Genomic DNA, 19611 nt, shown 5'->3' on the forward strand with positions numbered 1-19611 from the left:
AATGGAAATCATTGGCATTGTTTTGAAGCCCAGCTGTTGAACAGTTGTGTTGTATGTTGCATATGATGTACAGTGGAGGAAATCATTATTTGATCTCTTGCTGATTTTGTAAGTTTGCCCACTGACAAAGAAATGAACGGTCTATAATTGTAGTGGAGGTTTATTATAACAGAGACAGAATATAAAAAAACAATCCAGAAAATCACCATATAAAAGTTATAAATTGATTTGCATTTGATTGTGTGAAATAAGTATTTGATCTCCGACCAACCAGCAAGAATTCCTACAGACGGTTAGATTCGTCCTCTCGCTTCAAGAAAGTACTCCGAATCTCAACTCATTACCTGTATAATAGACACCTGTCTCAACTCCTCACCTGTATAAAAGACACCTGTCTCAACTCCTCACCTGTATAATAGACACCTGTCTCAACTCCTCACCTGTATAAAAGACACCTGTCTCAACTCCTCACCTGTATAATAGACACCTGTCTCAACTCCTCACCTGTATAATAGACACCTGTCTCAACTCCTCACCTGTATAAAAGACACCTGTCTCAACTCCTCACCTGTATAATAGACACCTGTCTCAACTCCTCACCTGTATAATAGACACCAGTCTCAACTCCTCACCTGTATAAAAGACACCTGTCTCAACTCCTCACCTGTATAAAAGACACCTGTCTCAACTCCTCACCTGTATAAAAGACACCTGTCTCAACTCCTCACCTGTATAAAAGACACCTGTCTCAACTCCTCACCTGTATAAAAGACACCAGTCTCAACTCATTACCTGTATAAAAGACACCCGTCTCAACTCCTCACCTGTATAAAAGACACCCGTCTCAACTCATTACCTGTATAAAAGACACCTGTCTCAACTCCTCACCTGTATAAAAGACACCTGTCTCAACTCCTCACCTGTATAAAAGACACCCGTCTCAACTCATTACCTGTATAAAAGACACCTGTCTCAACTCCTCACCTGTATAAAAGACACCTGTCTCAACTCCTCACCTGTATAAAAGACACCAGTCTCAACTCATTACCTGTATAAAAGACACCTGTCTCAACTCATTACCTGTATAAAAGACACCCGTATAAAAGACACCTGTCTCAACTCATTTTCACCTGTATAAAAGACACCTGTCTCAACTCCTCACCTGTATAAAAGACACTTGTCTCAACTCCTTACCTGTATAAAAGACACCTGTATAAAAGACACCTGTCTCAACTCCTTACCTGTATAAAAGACACCCATATAAAAGACACCTGTCTCAACTCATTTTCACCTGTATAAAAGACACCTGTCTCAACTCCTCACCTGTATAAAAGACACTTGTCTCAACTCCTTACCTGTATAAAAGACACCTGTATAAAAGACACCTGTCTCAACTCCTTACCTGTATAAAAGACATCCGTATAAAAGACACCTGTCTCAACTCCTCACCTGTATAAAATACACTTGTCTCAACTCCTTACCTGTATAAAAGACACCTGTCTCAACTTGTTACCTGTATAAAAGACACCCGTCTCAACTCCTTACCCGTATAAAAGACACCCGTCTCAACTCCCTACCTGTATAAAAGACACCCGTCTCAACTCCTTACCCGTATAAAAGACACCCGTCTCAACTCCCTACCCGTATAAAAGACACCCGTCTCAACTCCTTACCTCTATAAAAGACACCCGTCTCAACTCCTTCCCTCTATAAAAGACGTGTACAAAAGACACCCGTCTCCACTCGTCACCTGTATAAAAGACACCCGTCTCAACTCCTTACCTGTATAAAAGACACCCGTCTCAACACGTTACCTGTATAAAAGACACCCGTCTCAACTCCTTACCTGTATAAAAGACACCTGTCCAGAGAATCAATCAATCAGATTCCAACCTGTCCACCATGGAGACCAAACAGCTGTCTCAGGACGTCAGGGACAGATCGTAGACCTGCACGAGGCTGGAATGGACTACAAGACCATCGGCCAGCAGCTCGGTCAGAAGGAGACAACTGTTGGTGAGATTATTGGGAAATGGAAGAAACACTAAATGACATGGATCTCCTCGGTCTGGATGTCCTCGGTCTGCATCTCCTCGGTCTGGATCTCCTCGGTCTGGATGTCCTCGGTCTGGATCTCCTCGGTCTGCATCTCCTCGGTCTGCATCTCCTCGGTCTGGATGTCCTCGGTCTGGATCTCCTCGGTCTGCATCTCCTCGGTCTGGGGCTCCACGGAGATCTGGCCTTGTGGGGTATTGATGATCATGAGGAAGGTGAGGGATCAGCCCAGAACTACACGGAGGAACTTGTTCATGATCTCCAGACAGCTGGGACCACAGTCACCATGGAAACCATCGGTAACACACGACGCCGTCATGGATTAAAATCCTGCAGCGCTGCGAGGTCCCCCGGCTCAAGAAGACACATGGACAGACCCGTCTGAAGTTTATCAACGAACACCTGAAGGATTCAGAGAAGGCTTGGAGGAGGTGACGTGGTCAGAGGAGACCAACATCCAGCTCTTTGACATCAACTGGACTCGCCGTGTTTGGAGGAAGAGAAACGCTGACTAGAACCGCGAGAACACCGTCCCCACTGTCCCCACCGTCCAACATGGAGGTGGAGACATTCTGCTTTGGGGGTGTCTCTCTGCTGAAGGGACAGGACAACTTCACCGCATCAAGGGGAGGAAGGACAGGGCCACGTACCGGGACATCTTGGGGGACGACCTCCTTCCCTCAGCCGGGACGCTGAAGACGGGTCATGGACGGGTCTTCAGCACCACAATGACCCAAAACATACGGCGAGGCAACAAAGGAGCGGCTCAAGAAGAAGCACATGAAGGTCACGGAGAGGTCGAGCCGGTCTCCGGACCTTCATCCCAGAGAACATCTGTGGAGGGAGCTGAAGCTTCCTGTTGCCGAGCAACAGCCTGGAAACCTGAAGGATTTGGAGGATCTGCAAAGAGGAGTGAACAACATCCCTCCTGAGATGTTCAAACCTGGAGACCAACTACCAGAAACGTCTGACCTCTGACCTCTGACCTTGCCAACAACGCTTTCTGCACCAAGTACTGAGTCATGTTCTGCTACGGGATCAAATACTTATTTCACACAATCAGATGCAAATCAATTCATAACTTTTATATGATATGATTTTCTAGATTGTTTTGATATTCTGTCTCTCACTGTTAAAATAAACTTCCATTACAATTATAGACTGTTCATTTCTTTCTCAGTGGGCAAACTTAAACAATCGGCAAGAGATCAAATAATTATTTCCTCCACCGTATGAAGGTCCTGAGGTCCGGATTCTCTTACCAGCGTCTCCCATCGAGCTAAAGATGTTCTCGGTGACATCCAGGATGCGGTCAGTGGCTTCTCCGTGCCGTCCGATGGGATGGCCTCCACTGGCGTACTGTTTGATGTGTTGAAGCAGTTCATTGAGTGCCTGACTGACACCTGTGGCGGCCACGCCCACTTGTTTCAAAAGGCCCTCGTCATTGGTGGCCCCCTGGGACGCCTCCACGCAGCCCTCTACCGACTTGGCCACCAGCTTGCCGGCCTCGATCAGCTGCTCCTGGCACACCGGGGAGCTGATGGTTGGTGCCACCACCTGGACAAGCAATAATAGAAAAGAAAGAAGAAGAAAAAGAAGAACAGGAACATCAAAATTCTGATCATCTACAACAAAATTGTTCTCCTCACGCTTTTGAATAGTGAACGCCACAGTCTTGGTCAAGCTGTCAGTAGATATGTCACAGGTAGCGTCCTCACCCTGGTGCAGGCGACCAGCTGAGACGTGGAAAGAGCACACTGAGTAGCTGCTGCAATGACCCGGTTCTGCTGTGCCGAGTCCTCCGTCTTCTGGGCAACGTTCTTCGCTTTGAGCACCAAAGCGGCCGCAGCGTTAGCCACAGCTTTAGCCAGATGCATTAGCATGTCCTGCCGACAGCAAACAACACAACAGTTGAGGAAGGACAGTTATTAATGATGATGTATTGTACATATTTGAAAGCTTAGAACTTTGTAAATGAAGTCCGACTCCGTGCTTCGACTCAGGAGGCAGACAGCCTCTTTACTTTAAAGGGCTACTTTTGTCCAGTTTGTTCTGGTTTCACATTTCCAATTTTGCGAGCGTACTTGTAAACCTTGCATGACGTGCCCACGGAACAATGAAGGCATATGAGCCGAATCATTGTGGTTCTGATGTTCAGGTTCTTATTTACTGGTATATTTTCGTGACATAACCGACGTGTTTGTTTGCGGGGAAGTGAGATCCGACCTGTGGGCGGTCACCCAGGACGCATGTTGTCGTGAGGTGGAAACACTCGGCCTGACCGCTGGCTACAAGGGATCCGATCAGGGTCCGGATTGAAATACCAAATGGAAACACTAAGTTTTCAGTTTCTGCATTTTTTTAAGTGTATTTTAAGATGAGTTTTGATTTCTTTATCGGACCAAATTACAGTTAAATATTCGCCTCCTTTACACATTGTGCTACTGTGGCTCTTTTTCACTTCTTTTCCTTTTTTTAATTTTCCTTTTTCTATTTTCAATTAGTGATGATAAGCTACTTCAATTTCCTGTATCTGGTTGGAAAATCTGAAACCATCCAGAAAGTGTTTCCACACTGCAACACCACTGAGATAACCTCTTAGGAAGACATTTTGCACCTTTCATTCACGCCAACTTTCACTTCTGCTATTTTGTGTCAGACTGTTAAATTAAACCGTTGAATGTGGCTTTAAAGAGAGGTTTGAATCTTTTAGGTCTAACTTAACTACTAGTCTTGTCATAATATGCTTTAATTACTCCTCCTGCCCTAATTATTGATGTGACTGATTAGAATGACAGACTGTTAGTTTTGCGTGTCTTTTAAGGCAAATATAATAATATACATATACACCTGAGTTGATGATAATGTTGGTTTTGTATCAATAATGTGAGAATAAAGGATAATAAATTTGAAGGTAGGAAGATGATTTTGATAGGTCAATTTGACTTAACCCTTGTGATATCAAATGCAGCATCTCAAGAGCCATTTTAAATGAATTATGCTTAAATATATAAATGAGGCATTAATGTTTAATAGTAAACAGGATCAAGATGATCTAATTCATTTGAAGCATGTTTTTAAATGTATTGTTTTTAGTGTAATTGCAAAAACCTTAGAAAACCTTAAAAAGATCCATTTTCCCCGTTATTAGTAGAAAATTCGAGATAGGTTAAACCTTGAAGTTGTATTCTGTTGCTCATAAAGGGCTTCAAAGCAACAACTAAAAATCAAAGCTAATATATTGTACTTTCCTTAACGACATTTTACAAGTGTTTCTTTGTAATGCAGCAAGAAGTAGAAATATTGTAATACTAAGTTGGGATGGACACACCTGGAACTGTGGATCGGTGTCGGTCTCTCCGATGTAGGACAGCAGCTCTCCGCTGGCCTGACCAACGTTTCCTGCAGCTTGCAGCATGTTTTGACGAGGCTGGAACAGAAAGGTATTAATGCAAACGGCAGGTGTTACGTGTATAGAAAAACCACGACGTCTTTCTTTTCCCTCTGGCTGGTTAGTACCTCGGTGTTTGCAGGTTGGGCGGTCTTTAACATGTCAGAGACGGCGCCGGCCAGGTTCTTGGCAGCACCCAGCAGCTGCTGCCCATTTGCTCCTTCATCCTCCATGAGCGCCGCCAGGAGTTTAACGCCCTTCGACATCTCCGTCAAGTTGGAGGAGATGGTGGTGACGGCGCAGCCCACCGCTGTGTAGTCCGTCTCTGCTGGATCACCTGACGACAGATATGTCAGATAGAAGTTAAAGACTCTGAGCCAGGTTCATTCACACCTTTCTCCTTCTGGTTCGGCCTCTCCCTTTATCCATTGCCCTTCGCTTCATTCCCTCAATCCAATCATTGCGTGCGATTAATCCTTCTATTGTGCAGAACCGCACCTCCATCGTGGTCAATAAAGTACATTTGTTACATGGACCATTATTGTGAAAAGCAGGAAGAACAACTAAACAACATACACTGAGCTGCTGTCGGTTTAAATGTACAGCAGGTTATTAGCAGCTGAGATGGAGTCTTTCATTAACTGGGTTGAGAGAGCAGCAATTCACGTTGGACAACTAGGGATCATTTTTTTATTTTATTTTTTATTTAATATAGCCTATTTTTTTTATTTTATTTTGATCACACTGTTTAAATAAACATGTGACTTCTCACGTGGCTTCGACTTAAAAATGAACATTTAGACCACTTTGTAGCAAATATTGAGCTATACTGAGCAATATATTATATTATATCATGTATATATTATATAATATAATATATATGTATATATATATATTATATCATATATATAAGTATTATATAATATATATAAGTATTATATAATATATATAATATATATTTTATATTAGATATAATTATATAATAATTATATTATATATATTATATAATATATTATATAATATATATACATATACACACACACATACACATATACACACACACACACACACACACACACACATACATATATCGTGCAGTGCCATTCAGCCCAAAATAAATTGAGATATGACTTTGGGTCCACATCTCTCAGTCCTAACACAATCTTCAACAGAGTACATGTTTACTCCAAATCAAACATTCCAGCCAGAGACCCCACCATGGCTTCCCTTAAAAAGATTATTATTCATATCAACCCCCACACTTCTGGAAAAACACCTGACCGACGCACAGCCCTCTTCAACATCTCTGCCCAGCTGGCTTTGGCTCATCCTATTTCCTTTCTACTTCCATCCCGTCTCGTATATAACTGTATAATACTACTATTACATGTGACTACTAGTATATATTACTCTTACTAATAATCCCACTTTGTTGAAATGTGTTTTTTTGGCATATGGCATATTCTGAGCATATATTTTTCATCAAACAATTTCTCAGTTTCATCATTCAATATCTTGTCTTTGTTCTGATTTTCAATAAACGTGTTTATACGATTTGCAAATCATCGCATTGTTTTTTTCTTATTATTTTACACGACGTACCCACTTTTTTGGAAACAGAGTTATAAAATAAATTAGACGATAAATAAACAAAAGTCCCGAGTTAAAGCCAAATGTCACAAAAATCAATCTAACTCAATAGGATACATCATCACATTTTACTGATAAGGTTCCCGCTGTAGACAGGTGTTCTGTGAGGTAATGATGAGAAACTGGTAAAAAAAAAATTTTTAAAAAAATAATTAAAAAAAAAAATTGGGATTTTAAATGATTTTGTCATCATTAATTGTACAGGGTTTCACCAATATAATGGATATAAAAATATTTCTACCTGCAGTTAGGTTGACCATTGATGCGGTGCCGGCCGTGATGGCATCCACCTGAGAATGGATCTCATGCTTGGACTCATCCATCTTGTTTTTGCGCCAGGCTTGGGATGCCTTCAACAAAAAAAAAACTAATAAATTCCCACAGTTACAAATATTAAAAAGTCAACTGTTCAGTTCTTGTTTCATGTCAGCACTGAAAAACAACGATGTCCACAGACGGAGTGAAATCTCACCGCGTCGGTTCCCAGCGGGGGAAGTGTGTCGAAGTCGTCCAGAGCCGCCTGGGCAGCCTGGACCGCATGCATGCTGGAGTTGATGGTTCCAGTCAGCGCTTGCTGTGCTGACGTCTGTGGACACACAAATGAGGCCAACTTCATTGATATAAATTATCTTTGTCTTTGTTTAATAGCCTGTCAAAGGGTAAGTCAGGATTTTTGATTTTACGATTATAATTTTTTTAAGGTTCTAAATTTGGAATATTTCCTCCCCTCAGAAATCTGATTTTATTCTGAAACATATTCATCCTCGTCCGTTTGGACTCCACTCTCCTCTCGGGATCCCCTGGAGCGAGCTTAAAGGCCGTTGCGGGGAACAGGTACTTCTGAGCTTTTATGCTTTCCCTATTGCCACTGTGTCCCTAATTGGACTAACCTGTTGGGATGGTGAATGTGACTCAATGACAAATACATCCACTATGATTCTGTCTTGTAAAACAAAACAAACCATGAAAAAGTCCAAGCACTTCCAGATCCATCATAGGTTTCATTGTATATTTGTCTTTTTTTTTTTTTGTATCTGCGTTTTACAGAACAGGCAGTAAAATGAAGATCGCCGTATACATTCTAGTTTCATTGCTTTGTGATATTTCCTGTTTTACCAGCGGGGGCATGTGTCCTCTGTGCATCTGTCCACTGGTGATGTGCTGCTTGGCCTGAGGCATGGAACCCATCTGAAAGCTCTCCGGTCCTCCAGCTCCTGAGCGCATGATGGCCGGCAGGGCCACCGAGCCCGTCTCCACCCGGCCCACCTTGTTGAACTGCTGCTGAAGCACCGTGGACCTGTGACACAAGAAATACAATGAAGGTAGAGAGAGATTTATAAATGCTCAACATATGGTTTCCTCAGGGAATCAATCACTCACTGACCCTGACCGCTGAGCACACGGCAGCATTTGTTTTACCAACTGCTCACCGCTTTCTGGAGCAGGAAGATACTGTTTGAACAAAGTGATTCAAGCCTGAAACTAAGCAAAAACACTACTTAGCAGCGATAAATACACACAAGCTTACTTTTTGGGTGACACAGAGTCTTCCAGCATGGTTGACTCTTCATCTCCCTCCAGGCCAAAGTGGTCTTTGCTTTTTTTCTGTCAAAAAGGCAGAAGTACGTTGACACACTCGACTACATGAAAAGCAAAATTTAAACAAACAAATCTGCTGCTATTATAATACGTGGTGTGTGCATGTGCGTGTGTCTAGGTACCTATATAAATGAACTTGTCAAAGAATCTAAATGCATATTTACTTTTCTCAAGTTCTTCCTGTTTGTAATTTGTTACATAGAAAGAAGAAAAAAACAACTCGAACCTGATCACTTATTGGATGTTTAATGCAGATTAAGTCACAACATAGTTATTCTCACATATTTCTTCTGTTTCAATTTGTCATCAATAGTTGTAAATATGATCATAAGGCATTAATATGTTAACCCTTTGAACCCCAGGCTATTTTCAAGGGTCATCTCACAACCTTCACTTTTTAGCTCATATCTTGGTCATTGTTTGGCGCTCAAGGTTTCCTCATGAAGAAAGGTCACGTAGAAAAAAGGGAAAAGGAAAAGTCAACTTTGGTGAAGTGTGTCCAAACATTTGGTCCTGTAGACACCTTCTTTTTGTTCCTGCTATTCACATTGACAACATCCAGCAGCTCTTAAACACAGTGGATGAACTATTCTCCTGAAATAAAGAATTCACCTTCTGTCACCTGCAGCAGAAGAAGGATATCTGAAGGAGCATCCATTATTGAAAAATGTAAGCTTATCCTAAAAAAAGAAACATTGCAGTTGTGATGTATAATGTTGGTTGTATTTCAATTCGATAGAAGGGTACCAAATTATGGGATGGCCTCTCCCATCTGACAAAAAGCTGTTCCTCTATTAAATGCTTGTAAAGGTGCTTAAAAAAACATTTAACTTCTGTTTCATAACTGCAACATACATATAAACACTGTCATCCATCAATATACTCATCTTTTTGCTTTTATATTGACTTTATTGCTTTTGTTGTGATTGTTGTAGCCTATATTCTCTTGTTATTTGTTTCCATTATTTTTATGTAGTGATATTATTATGTAAACTTTATATTTTCTATGACTGTACATTTTTTTTACATTTTCGGCTGGAGACTTCCAGTAAGGCCACTGTTTTTTTTTTTGCCTCTTCATGCACGGCACAGAATTTTTTTAATTTTGTAAAATCTTGTGTGTTTTTAATTTGTGCAAAATAAATCAAATCAAAATATTAGCGCTGACCTTCTTGAGGATGATGTCGATGTAGCCAGCGATAAGTTGAGCGATTTGCTCTCCCTCGGTGGTCTGCACAGAGTAGTAACCATCCTGGTAGTCGCCAAAGTCCTGAAAGCACAACAAGTTCTTAGCTGGACGTGAAGGAGAACACGTATTTGGACAAGCATCGAGAAAAACCTGTAGTTTGGATATTTTTACAGCAGATCTTTAAAAGCAGTTTTTACAGCTTCTGCTCACAGAAGCACAAAATCAGCAACACTTTATTCATTGTCTACATTTATTGATATTTTGTTTGTAAATGAATCGTGAAATATTCCAGGCTGTGAGCTGATCCTCGTTCCTCCGAACAGAAACAGATTTCTATATATTCAGATCTAAAAGGTTGTTTTGTTCAGTGGACTTCAGGGTCGTTAGGTGGTCTTTGCTGTTTTTCTTAGATGTCTGCTGTCTGTGTCAAACCAATTTCCATTTGTTAACATTTTTGATTTGTGATGCTAAACCTTTTTTCAAATTTGATAAATCAACATTTTCAAATATGTTGTTGATTTCTCAACTATGGTAGGAGAAGGGTGTGACTGTGAGAGCTCTCTGAAAGAACGGGTCTTTGTCTGTATTCCTGGAATTTTCGGAGCCGTGTATGTAGTGACTGTTGTATCATCATTATTCTTATTTCTATTATTATTATTCTGCCTATGTGTGCTTTCGCTGTTGCTCTGTGTGAATGAGAGTTGCGGCAGGTGTGAGTTTGTCTGTAAATAGACTGTACAGGCTCAAAGCTGATTGGGCAGCGGGCTGATGACGCAGGCTGTTTGAGGATCAAAGATGGCGCTGCTCGATGTAGGAGGAGTTCCCCGACCTCCCTCAGACACCAAGCCGCCCCACGCTGCACACAGTTCTCATCACGTTAGTTCATTGTGGAGCTTGTAGGGGTGAGCTGACGATTCTGTTAGTTCGGAAGGTTAGACTTTATTTCTTTTCATTGATCGGGGTTATGTTAGTAAAGATTATGGTTATGAGATAGTATTGTTTTGTTTGCTGTTTTGGCCTTAGCTCACCCTGAAGTCATTTTAAGTTCAACTCCACTTCCCTTCTGTACATATTGTAAATAAATTGTCAATCATTGAAACCAAATTCATTGGTTCCTGTAGCTGCTTGGGACGTGGGGAAGACGGGTCATCTATATTTGATGTTGTCATGAAAGAGTCTGCGATGTCCAGATGTCAGCATTCAACGTGGCTGCAGCAGTTTATGCTCCTTTATGTTGACCGTTTTCTCCAAGTTGTTCCTGTTTCAAGTTAACACCTTGAGAGTCTTCGAGACCTTTTTGGGGATTTAAAAAAATGGTATTTGCTGTGTGGGGGCTCGGGACCTGCATGACCACCACTTATGGGCTGTTCAGTTTACAACAGGGATCACATGCAATCCCAGCTAAAACAACAAACGTGAGTGAAGGAAACTCATTTCAGCTGCTCAAATCCACGATGTCGTTCATTTTACACGACACAAACTTTGGTTGGTGTTAAAAGAGGGTTTGTAAAGTGAGAATTGAGCAGCTGTGCTGTGCTGTGCACGTTCCTTCCCTGAGGACTCACCAGGGTGAAGCTCTTGGGCGAGGCGGCCCAGCGTTTGATGTTGGTCAGATTCCACTCCTGGATCACCTCCTTGGTTTTCTCGTCGACCCTCATTACGCTCTCCTTGGTGATACCCAGCAGACGAGGCACCAGTTTGTTCTTACCCTTCATTTTCTCCTGCAGGGAGTGAAATGAAACACAATGTCCTTATTTTTCAAACAGAAAACATTTTTCCTGCATGTCCACAATGCACACAATGAAAACTTCAAAGTTCTGACATGAAACTTGATTGAAGTAGTTTTGTATTTGTTTTAGAATGTCAGATTTATTTTAACCTGTTCATTTCTACATTAGCATGCTGTTGGTAATTGAAATATGTTTTGATACAGAGGTTTTGCACCTTCCCAATTATATTTACAGTCCAACCAACACCATCATTCTTCGTGTGAATATTTTAAGTCTTTCAGATATGTAGAGGATGACAGATGTGATCCCTTTACCCAGCTCTTTTCAAGTTTAAGTAACATTTATTTAATATATGTCTCCACAACAAACTTCCTTTCATAGAACAAGTTATTACGTCGAGAGAAAAGCCTGACAGAGTGATTCTTGTTCAGCCATTTTAGATCTAGTCTGGTCAAAGCTGGAGATCACATCTGGTACATAAAAGGACAGATGCCCATGCTGGGAGAGTCGAACCATATAAGCTCTATCAACTCCACATAAATTGCTGCGTAACAATTGCCGATTGCTTGCAAGTTGAATCAATGAAAGTCAGATTCCACCTCTTTGAAATGACCTCAAACATAAAATTAGTGGCCAGCAAAGTGAATACAGAAAGATGTAACAATGAATGAGGTAGATTTGTGAAGGGGCTGGAGGCTCAGATGATGAACTACAGGAATCCTGATTTACCTCGTGTCTCGGTCTCAGGATCCTTTTCAGTGTCTCTGAGTTGATGTGTGAACGGTTGTACGAGTCAAACTGAAACCAACAATGTCCACAGCAAACATTTCTATCTGCCAGAGACAATCTACTGCTATCCTACTACCTGATGTGTGTGTGTGTGTGTGTGTGTGTGTGTGTGTGTGTGTGTGTGTGTGTGCGTGCATGTATATTTGTGTATGTGTATATATTTGTGTATGCGTGTATATTTGTGTGTGTGTATATATTTGTGTATGCGTGTATATTTGTGTGTGTGTATATATTTGTGTATGCGTGTATATTTGTGTGTGTGTATATATTTGTGTATGCGTGTATATTTGTGTGTGTGTGTGTGTCAAAGAATCTTAAATGCATATTTACTTTTCTCAAGTTATTCCTGTTTGTAATCAGTTACATAGAAAGAAGAAAAACTAGAACTTGATCACTTATTGGATGTTTAATGCAGATTAAGTCACAACATAGTTATTCTCACATATTCATTCTGTTTTAATTCATCATCAATAGTTGTAAATATGAATGCAATTAATGTTAACCCTATGAACTCCAGGCTATTTTCAGGGTAATTTCACAACCTTCACCTTTAAGGTCATATCTTGGTCATCGTTGGGGGTAACCATTCATGTTATATCTTAGTTTTGGAGTTTTTTTCAGGATAGTGTAGGCTATCCAAATCTCTCATCAATTAATTTGATAATACTTAGAAAAAGATCATTTCGTTTTATGAAATGTTATGTTTTTACATGTGTCTCACCAGATAGCGATAGAGATGGAGATGTCTTTTTAGAGTTGTGTAGAGGAGATTTTCTAGAATCTGGCAATATCTAAACCATGTTTGTGGGACACTCGATGATTCAGCAATTTGAAAAAATATGCGCTTAGTGCCTGGTGGAAAATAAATGTCATGCATGACTCCGGATGGTCATTGGGCCCAAACCACGGACTCCCACTCAGGACATGCACCCCTGTGATATGTGCTAATAACTCAGCTGTAGTGTAAAAGCACACAAATACATTATTATAAATTCTTTTTGTTTTATACAAAGTGGCCCTACGTTGGAGAAAGTACAGACGTCAGTTGTGATTTTAAAACTGGACCAGCTGAAAACACTTTATCGTGCAGAGAAATGACAGGTTTCATCAGAAAAAGTAAGTTCTGCTGTTTTATTTTTTATATACAATACGCTGCGAAGAGATCAGGACTTTTTAAATTCAGAGTAGCGGGGTGCGAAGATGGACGCAGCGCTTCATGCAAGAGTTTAACAACGATGCAACTTCAACTTCAATTATCTCTGCAGAGCTTTCACAGGCGACAAGTGGTGGTTTCATAGGATACGTTGCATCTCTCTGGGAGGAATACTTGCTATTCAACCAAGAAGGAGAGGACTGAATTTGAAAGCACTTTGTGTTCATCGGGTTTCAAGAACCAAGAAACATTCGTTTCATAAATGGCTCAAGTGTATTCAAGACGCAGTAAAACATACAACATGTCTGCAAAACAAGTCTCAACTATATCAGAAATGTGACTTCTGAAGAGAAGATGGAATTTCTTCCAGTGGCCAATTGTACAGCAATGGAGCTGCAAATGAACGCAACTCAGCAAAATCCTGTGGACATACGGGTCAAGGTTCTATTTATAATAAACCCTTCATCATAAAATACCCAACAATATATTTTGGAGCTCTTTGCAATTCATCCGACAGAAATAATGCAATAATACTTCTCTAATAATACTATCTTCTCACCTTGACCAGAAAGAAGGACACGCCGTAGGTTTTCAGAGACCTGGCCAGCTTCACGTAGCTCACTTTGGCCTCAATCTCCGTCATGTTCTGACAGTTTTTGTGTGCCTGGAGAGATGAGAAACATTCAGAAGAACTCAGCCCAACAGGAATCTATTGCATTTGTTGAATCTCAATCTGAAGTACATAACCCCTTTTTTTCCAAATACATTGGGACACTGTGAAGTGTAAATAAAAACAGAATGAAATGATTTTCAAATCACATGAACCCATATTTAATTGAAAGTAGACCAAGGACAACATGAAATGTTGAAACGGAGAAATTTTATTATTTGATGAAAAATATATACTCATTTTGAATTTGAAAAATACAACTATTGAGCAGCTGAAATCCTAAATAATTTAGAGTGTTGTAAAAAGAAGAGATGATGCAACACAGTGGTGAACATGATCCTGTCACAACTTTATAGAGATGTGTTACTGTCATCAAATTCAAAACAAGCATATATTTTTCATCAAACAATAACATTTCTCAGTTTCAACATTTGATTACTTGTCTTTGGTCCATTTATAATTGAGAATAGGTTTCCATGATTTTGCGAATAATTGCATTCTATTTTTATTTACATTTTACAGTGTCACAATTTTTGTGGAATCGTTGTTGTAGAACATTTGTGATGTCTAGTTTACCTCAGATCTCAGGGATCGCCATCCACATACAGTGAAAGTAGCTTTATATCACCCGTATGTACTTTTGTTCATTTCAGGAACCCTGAATCACATCTATAAGCAGCACAGTGGAATCAGAAATGACATGCTCCGCCAGAAAATCACATTTATTTACCTGGAAGATCTTTTTCTCCCCTTTGTGCTTGATATACTCTTTGGGAAGGAACTCCTTTAAACTGAGAAGAAAAAGAGCTCCTGTCAAATCAAACCAGCCTCAACACTATTTTAAGATGCCAACTCTCAGCAGAAATGTCAAATAATCATGAACTGGCTAAAAGAAAAGCAGTGAATTTTCACTACAAAGCGAGTGCTTACTCTAAGAATCCGGGCTTGTGTTTGGACTCGTTGTGGTCACCGAACTGAATCTGACACTGATAACCTGCGAACTCACAGGCTTTATCAAAGGAGACTGGATGAGATCCGTTCAGGATGTCGTCACGAGCCTGTCGGCACACAAACACAAAATCATCATCCAGTAGAAATCACAATTGAAAAGTAGTTTTATCAGCATATTTGATTGTTTAACATTGTTTAAATAGTATGAATTGTGAAAAAGAAATTAACGTGACCGCGTCTCAAACACAAGAAGAAGTTCACCTGATCAACTACTGATGAAGACCAGGAAAAACATGTTGGCTGTCCAGGAGAATCCATCTCGCTCTCTCTATCCATCTATCCATCCATCCATCCTCCATCCATCCATCCATCCATCCATCATCCATCCATCTTCCATCCATCCATCCTCCATCCATCCATCCATCATCCATCCATCTTCCATCCATCCATCCTCCATCCATCCATCCATCCATCCATCATCCATCCATCTTCCATCCATCCTCCATCCATCCATCCATCCATCCATCCATCATCCATCCATCTTCCATCCATCCATCCTCCATCCATCCATCCACCATCCTCCATCCATCCATCCATCATCCATCCATCCTCCATCCATCCATCATCCATCCATCCATCCATCCACACATCCACCATCCTCCATCCATCCATCCTCCATCCATCATCCATCAATCCATCCATCCATCCATCCATCCTCCATCCATCCATCCTCCATCCATCCATCCATCCATCCATCCATCATCCATCCATCCATCCATCCATCCATCATACCCCCCTCGCTGTTCTCAAAGAAAGCTACACTGCAATATCACCAGCCAGACAATCATACTGCCAAACAGACTACATTGAATGGACACTGCACTTGTAGGATAATAAAAAGGAAACTGATTCATGCCTATAAAGAAAGTCAGGAAAACCATTAACAGGTCTACAGGACTGCTTTTATACCTGTACATAAAGCAGGTTGAGCTGGACAGGGTCTCTGGAGTCCACGTTCTGGTCCGAGTAGAAGAACTTCCTCCTCAGAAGCAACATCTCGGTCTCCTCCACACCCTGCTCCCTCAGCGTCCTGCCGTGGTCCAACCAGTTCACTAGAGAAAGCATCAACCAGACTTGACTTTAAACTTTCTCTGTAGGTCTGTGAAATGTGTCGACATGACAGGACATGTTTGTTTGCTGATGTTTCATCTACAGTGGGTACGGAAAGTATTCAGACCCCTTTAAATTTTTCACTCTTTGTTTCATTGCAGTCATTTGCTAAAATCAAAAAAGTTCATTTTATTTCTCGTTAATGTACACTCAGCACCCCATCTTGACAGAAAAAAACAGAAATGTAGAAATTTGTGCACATTTATTAAAAAAGAAAAACTGAAATATCACATGGTCATAAGTATTCAGACCCTTTGCTGTGACACTCATATTTAACTCATATGCTGTCCATTTCTTCTGATCCTCCTTGAGATGGTTCTACTCCTTCATTGGAGTCCAGCTGTGTTTAATTAAACTGATTGGACTTGATTAGGAAAGGCACACACCTGTCTATATAAGACCTTACAGCTCACAGTGCATGTCAGAGCAAATGAGAATCATGAGGTCGAAGGAACTGTCCAAGGAGCTCAGAGACAGAATTGTGGCATGGCACAGATCTGGCCGAGGTTACAAAATAATTTCTGCAGCACTCAAGGTTCCTAAGAGCACAGTGGCCTCCATAATCCTTAAATGGAAGAAGTTTGGGACGACCAGAACTCTTCCTAGACCTGGCCGTCCAGCCAAACTGAGCAATCGTGGGAGAAGAGCCTTGGTGAGAGAGGTAAAGAAGAACCCAAAGATCACTGTGGCTGAGCTCCAGAGATGCAGTAGGGAGATGGGAGAAAGTTCCACAAAGTCAACTATCACTGCAGCCCTCCACCAGTCGGGGCTTTACGGCAGAGTGGCCCGACGGAAGCCTCTCCTCAGTGCAAGACATATGAAAGCCCGCATAGAGTTTGCCAAAAAACACATGAAGGACTCCCAGACTATGAGAAATAAGATTCTCTGGTCTGATGAGACCAAGACTGAACCTTTTGGCGTTAATTCTAAGCGGTATGTGTGGAGAAAACCAGGCACTGCTCATCACCTGCCCAATACAATCCCAACAGTGAAACATGGTGGTGGCAGCATCATGCTATGGGGGTGTTTTTCAGCTGCAGGGACAGGACGACCGGTTGCAATTGAAGGAAAGATGAATGCGGCCAAGTACAGAGATATCCTGGAAGAAAACCTCTTCCAGAGTGCTCTGGACCTCAGACTGGGCCGAAGGTTCACCTTCCAACAAGACAATGACCCGAAGCACACAGCTAAAATAACAAAGGAGTGGCTTCGGAACAACTCTGTGACCATTCTTGACTGGCCCAGCCAGAGCCCTGACCAAAACCCAATTGAGCATCTCTGGAGAGACCTGAAAATGGCTGTCCACCAACGTTCACCATCCAACCTGACGGAACTGGAGAGGATCTGCAAGGAAGAGTGGCAGAGGATCCCCAAATCCAGGTGTGAAAAGCTTGTTGCATCATTCCCAAGAAGACTCATGGCTGTACGAGCTCAAAAGGGTGCTTCTACTCAATACTGAGCAAAGGGTCTGAATACTTATGACCATGTGATATTTCAGTTTTTCTTTTTTAATAAATTTGCACAAATTTCTACATTTCTGTTTTTTTCTGTCAAGATGGGGTGCTGAGTGTACATTAATGAGAAATAAAATGAACTTTTTTGATTTTAGCAAATGGCTGCAATGAAACAAAGAGTGAAAAATTTAAAGGGGTCTGAATACTTTCCGTACCCACTGTAAATCAGGTGAGTAAAGACGAACACGATGTGGTTATGCTCAAAACATACAGCAATAAGAGCCCATGCCTTTATTGAACACTGAAGATCCCTCTAACAGCCAGCGCTTCATCGTATCTTAAATTATTTATTGAGTGCCAAATCCCAACATGCGTTATCCCACAGTACTTAACATAGTGAGGGAGATGATCCATTTACTTGGACCGGTTTAGTGAGCAACAACAAATAATCCAAACTGGGCATGTTGGTGGGGTCACATATCAGAAATATATACAGTTTCAGAGGTAGATATACCTGCAGAAAAAGTACAAACTATGGTAGAGAGAAGGCACAAAAGTAGAATGGGATTCAAAGCTCTTCTCCAGCTCTTCTCCAGTGGCATCAGCTTCCAGTTTGGGTTCAGTTCTGTTCTAGTTAGGGCTGCTGTAGGAGACCCTGAATCATCTCGTCGTGCTGCTGTAGGAGACCCTGAATCATCTCATCGTGCTGCTGTAGGAGACCCTGAATCATCTCGTCGTGCTGCTGTAGGAGACCCTGAATCATCTCATCGTGCTGCTGTAGGAGACCCTGAATCATCTCGTCGTGCTGCTGTAGGAGACCCTGAATCATCTCATCGTGCTGCTGTAGGAGACCCTGAATCATCTCATCGTGCTGCTGTAGGAGATCCTGAATCATCTCATCGTGCTGCTGTAGGAGATCCTGAATCATCTCATCGTGCTGCTGTAGGAGACCCTGAATCATCTCATCGTGCTGCTGTAGACGACCCTGAATCATCTCATCGTGCTGCTGTAGGAGACCCTGAATCATCTCATCGTGCTGCTGTAGGAGACCCTGAATCATCTCATCGTGCTGCTGTAAGCCGAGGCTGCTGTAGGACATTCTATGTCATTAACCTGACGTTCTCTCTCTCTCGTTACACCTTTCTGCAGGTATCTCTGTTCGGTTGTTACTGAACCCACCGACCGGCTTGATGTTTGTTCTTTTGCTCTCAATGCTCATCTTTTCTTAATTATTATTACTGTATAATAGACTAGAATAGATAATTAGACTGTATTATTCTCATTTGGTACCAGTATAATTACAGGGACTGTTTGATTTCTATATAAATATGTCATCTGGTCTATTATTTATTTGTGAAGCGACCAATCGCTGATTCTGGTGGCAACGAGACCAAATTGTCAGCACATTATTTTGTGTATTGTATATGTATATTTGTGACAAAGCTCTTATCATTCAGCACAAATCGCCTGCAGTCAAACCATGAAACTGTGTCGTTGTTCTGATCATATAACCTTTATGACAGCGCATGAAGTCGGTGCGTTAACAGTGCTAGTGAGGGCTCGTGTTTGTCGTACACTCATCGTCTGTGTGGAGCTTCTGCTTCAGCTTCTCCATCTTCTTGTCATCTCTTAGTAGAGTCTTGTCTCTCTTCAGGGTGCCCGTGGTTTCCTCCTTCTTCTCCTCGCCGATGTCGCGCACCAGCGAGTATTCGTCATAGTTGGTGATGCCTGACGTACAAAAGAGATTAAAGATTACTACAGTTTACAGCGTATACACGAGGTAAGAAACACTGAGATCAATCGCAGCTTC

General features: G+C 41.4%; 1 protein-coding gene across 1 annotated transcript in view; it reads right to left on the reverse strand.

Moving 5' to 3' along the window:
• The window catches only part of tln1 (talin 1), a 93403-nt gene that overhangs the window by 52343 nt on the left and 21449 nt on the right, over positions 1-19611 (reverse strand). The window contains exons 6-20 of the mRNA XM_069168947.1: positions 19377-19529; positions 16147-16289; positions 15157-15284; positions 14957-15017; positions 14116-14220; positions 11450-11605; positions 9864-9965; positions 8625-8701; positions 8213-8393; positions 7569-7682; positions 7338-7446; positions 5575-5783; positions 5387-5485; positions 3774-3941; positions 3318-3612 (exon numbers count right to left, since the gene is read on the reverse strand). Of these exons, the coding sequence (XP_069025048.1) occupies positions 3318-3612; positions 3774-3941; positions 5387-5485; positions 5575-5783; positions 7338-7446; positions 7569-7682; positions 8213-8393; positions 8625-8701; positions 9864-9965; positions 11450-11605; positions 14116-14220; positions 14957-15017; positions 15157-15284; positions 16147-16289; positions 19377-19529 (2100 nt within the window). The remainder of the gene's footprint in view (positions 1-3317; positions 3613-3773; positions 3942-5386; positions 5486-5574; positions 5784-7337; positions 7447-7568; positions 7683-8212; positions 8394-8624; positions 8702-9863; positions 9966-11449; positions 11606-14115; positions 14221-14956; positions 15018-15156; positions 15285-16146; positions 16290-19376; positions 19530-19611) is intronic.

The sequence above is a fragment of the Embiotoca jacksoni genome, unplaced genomic scaffold (assembly GCF_022577435.1).
Source record: "Embiotoca jacksoni isolate LCO1_2020_lvr unplaced genomic scaffold, fEmbJac1.0.p SCAF_42, whole genome shotgun sequence".
NCBI classification, from domain to species: domain Eukaryota; kingdom Metazoa; phylum Chordata; class Actinopteri; family Embiotocidae; genus Embiotoca; species Embiotoca jacksoni.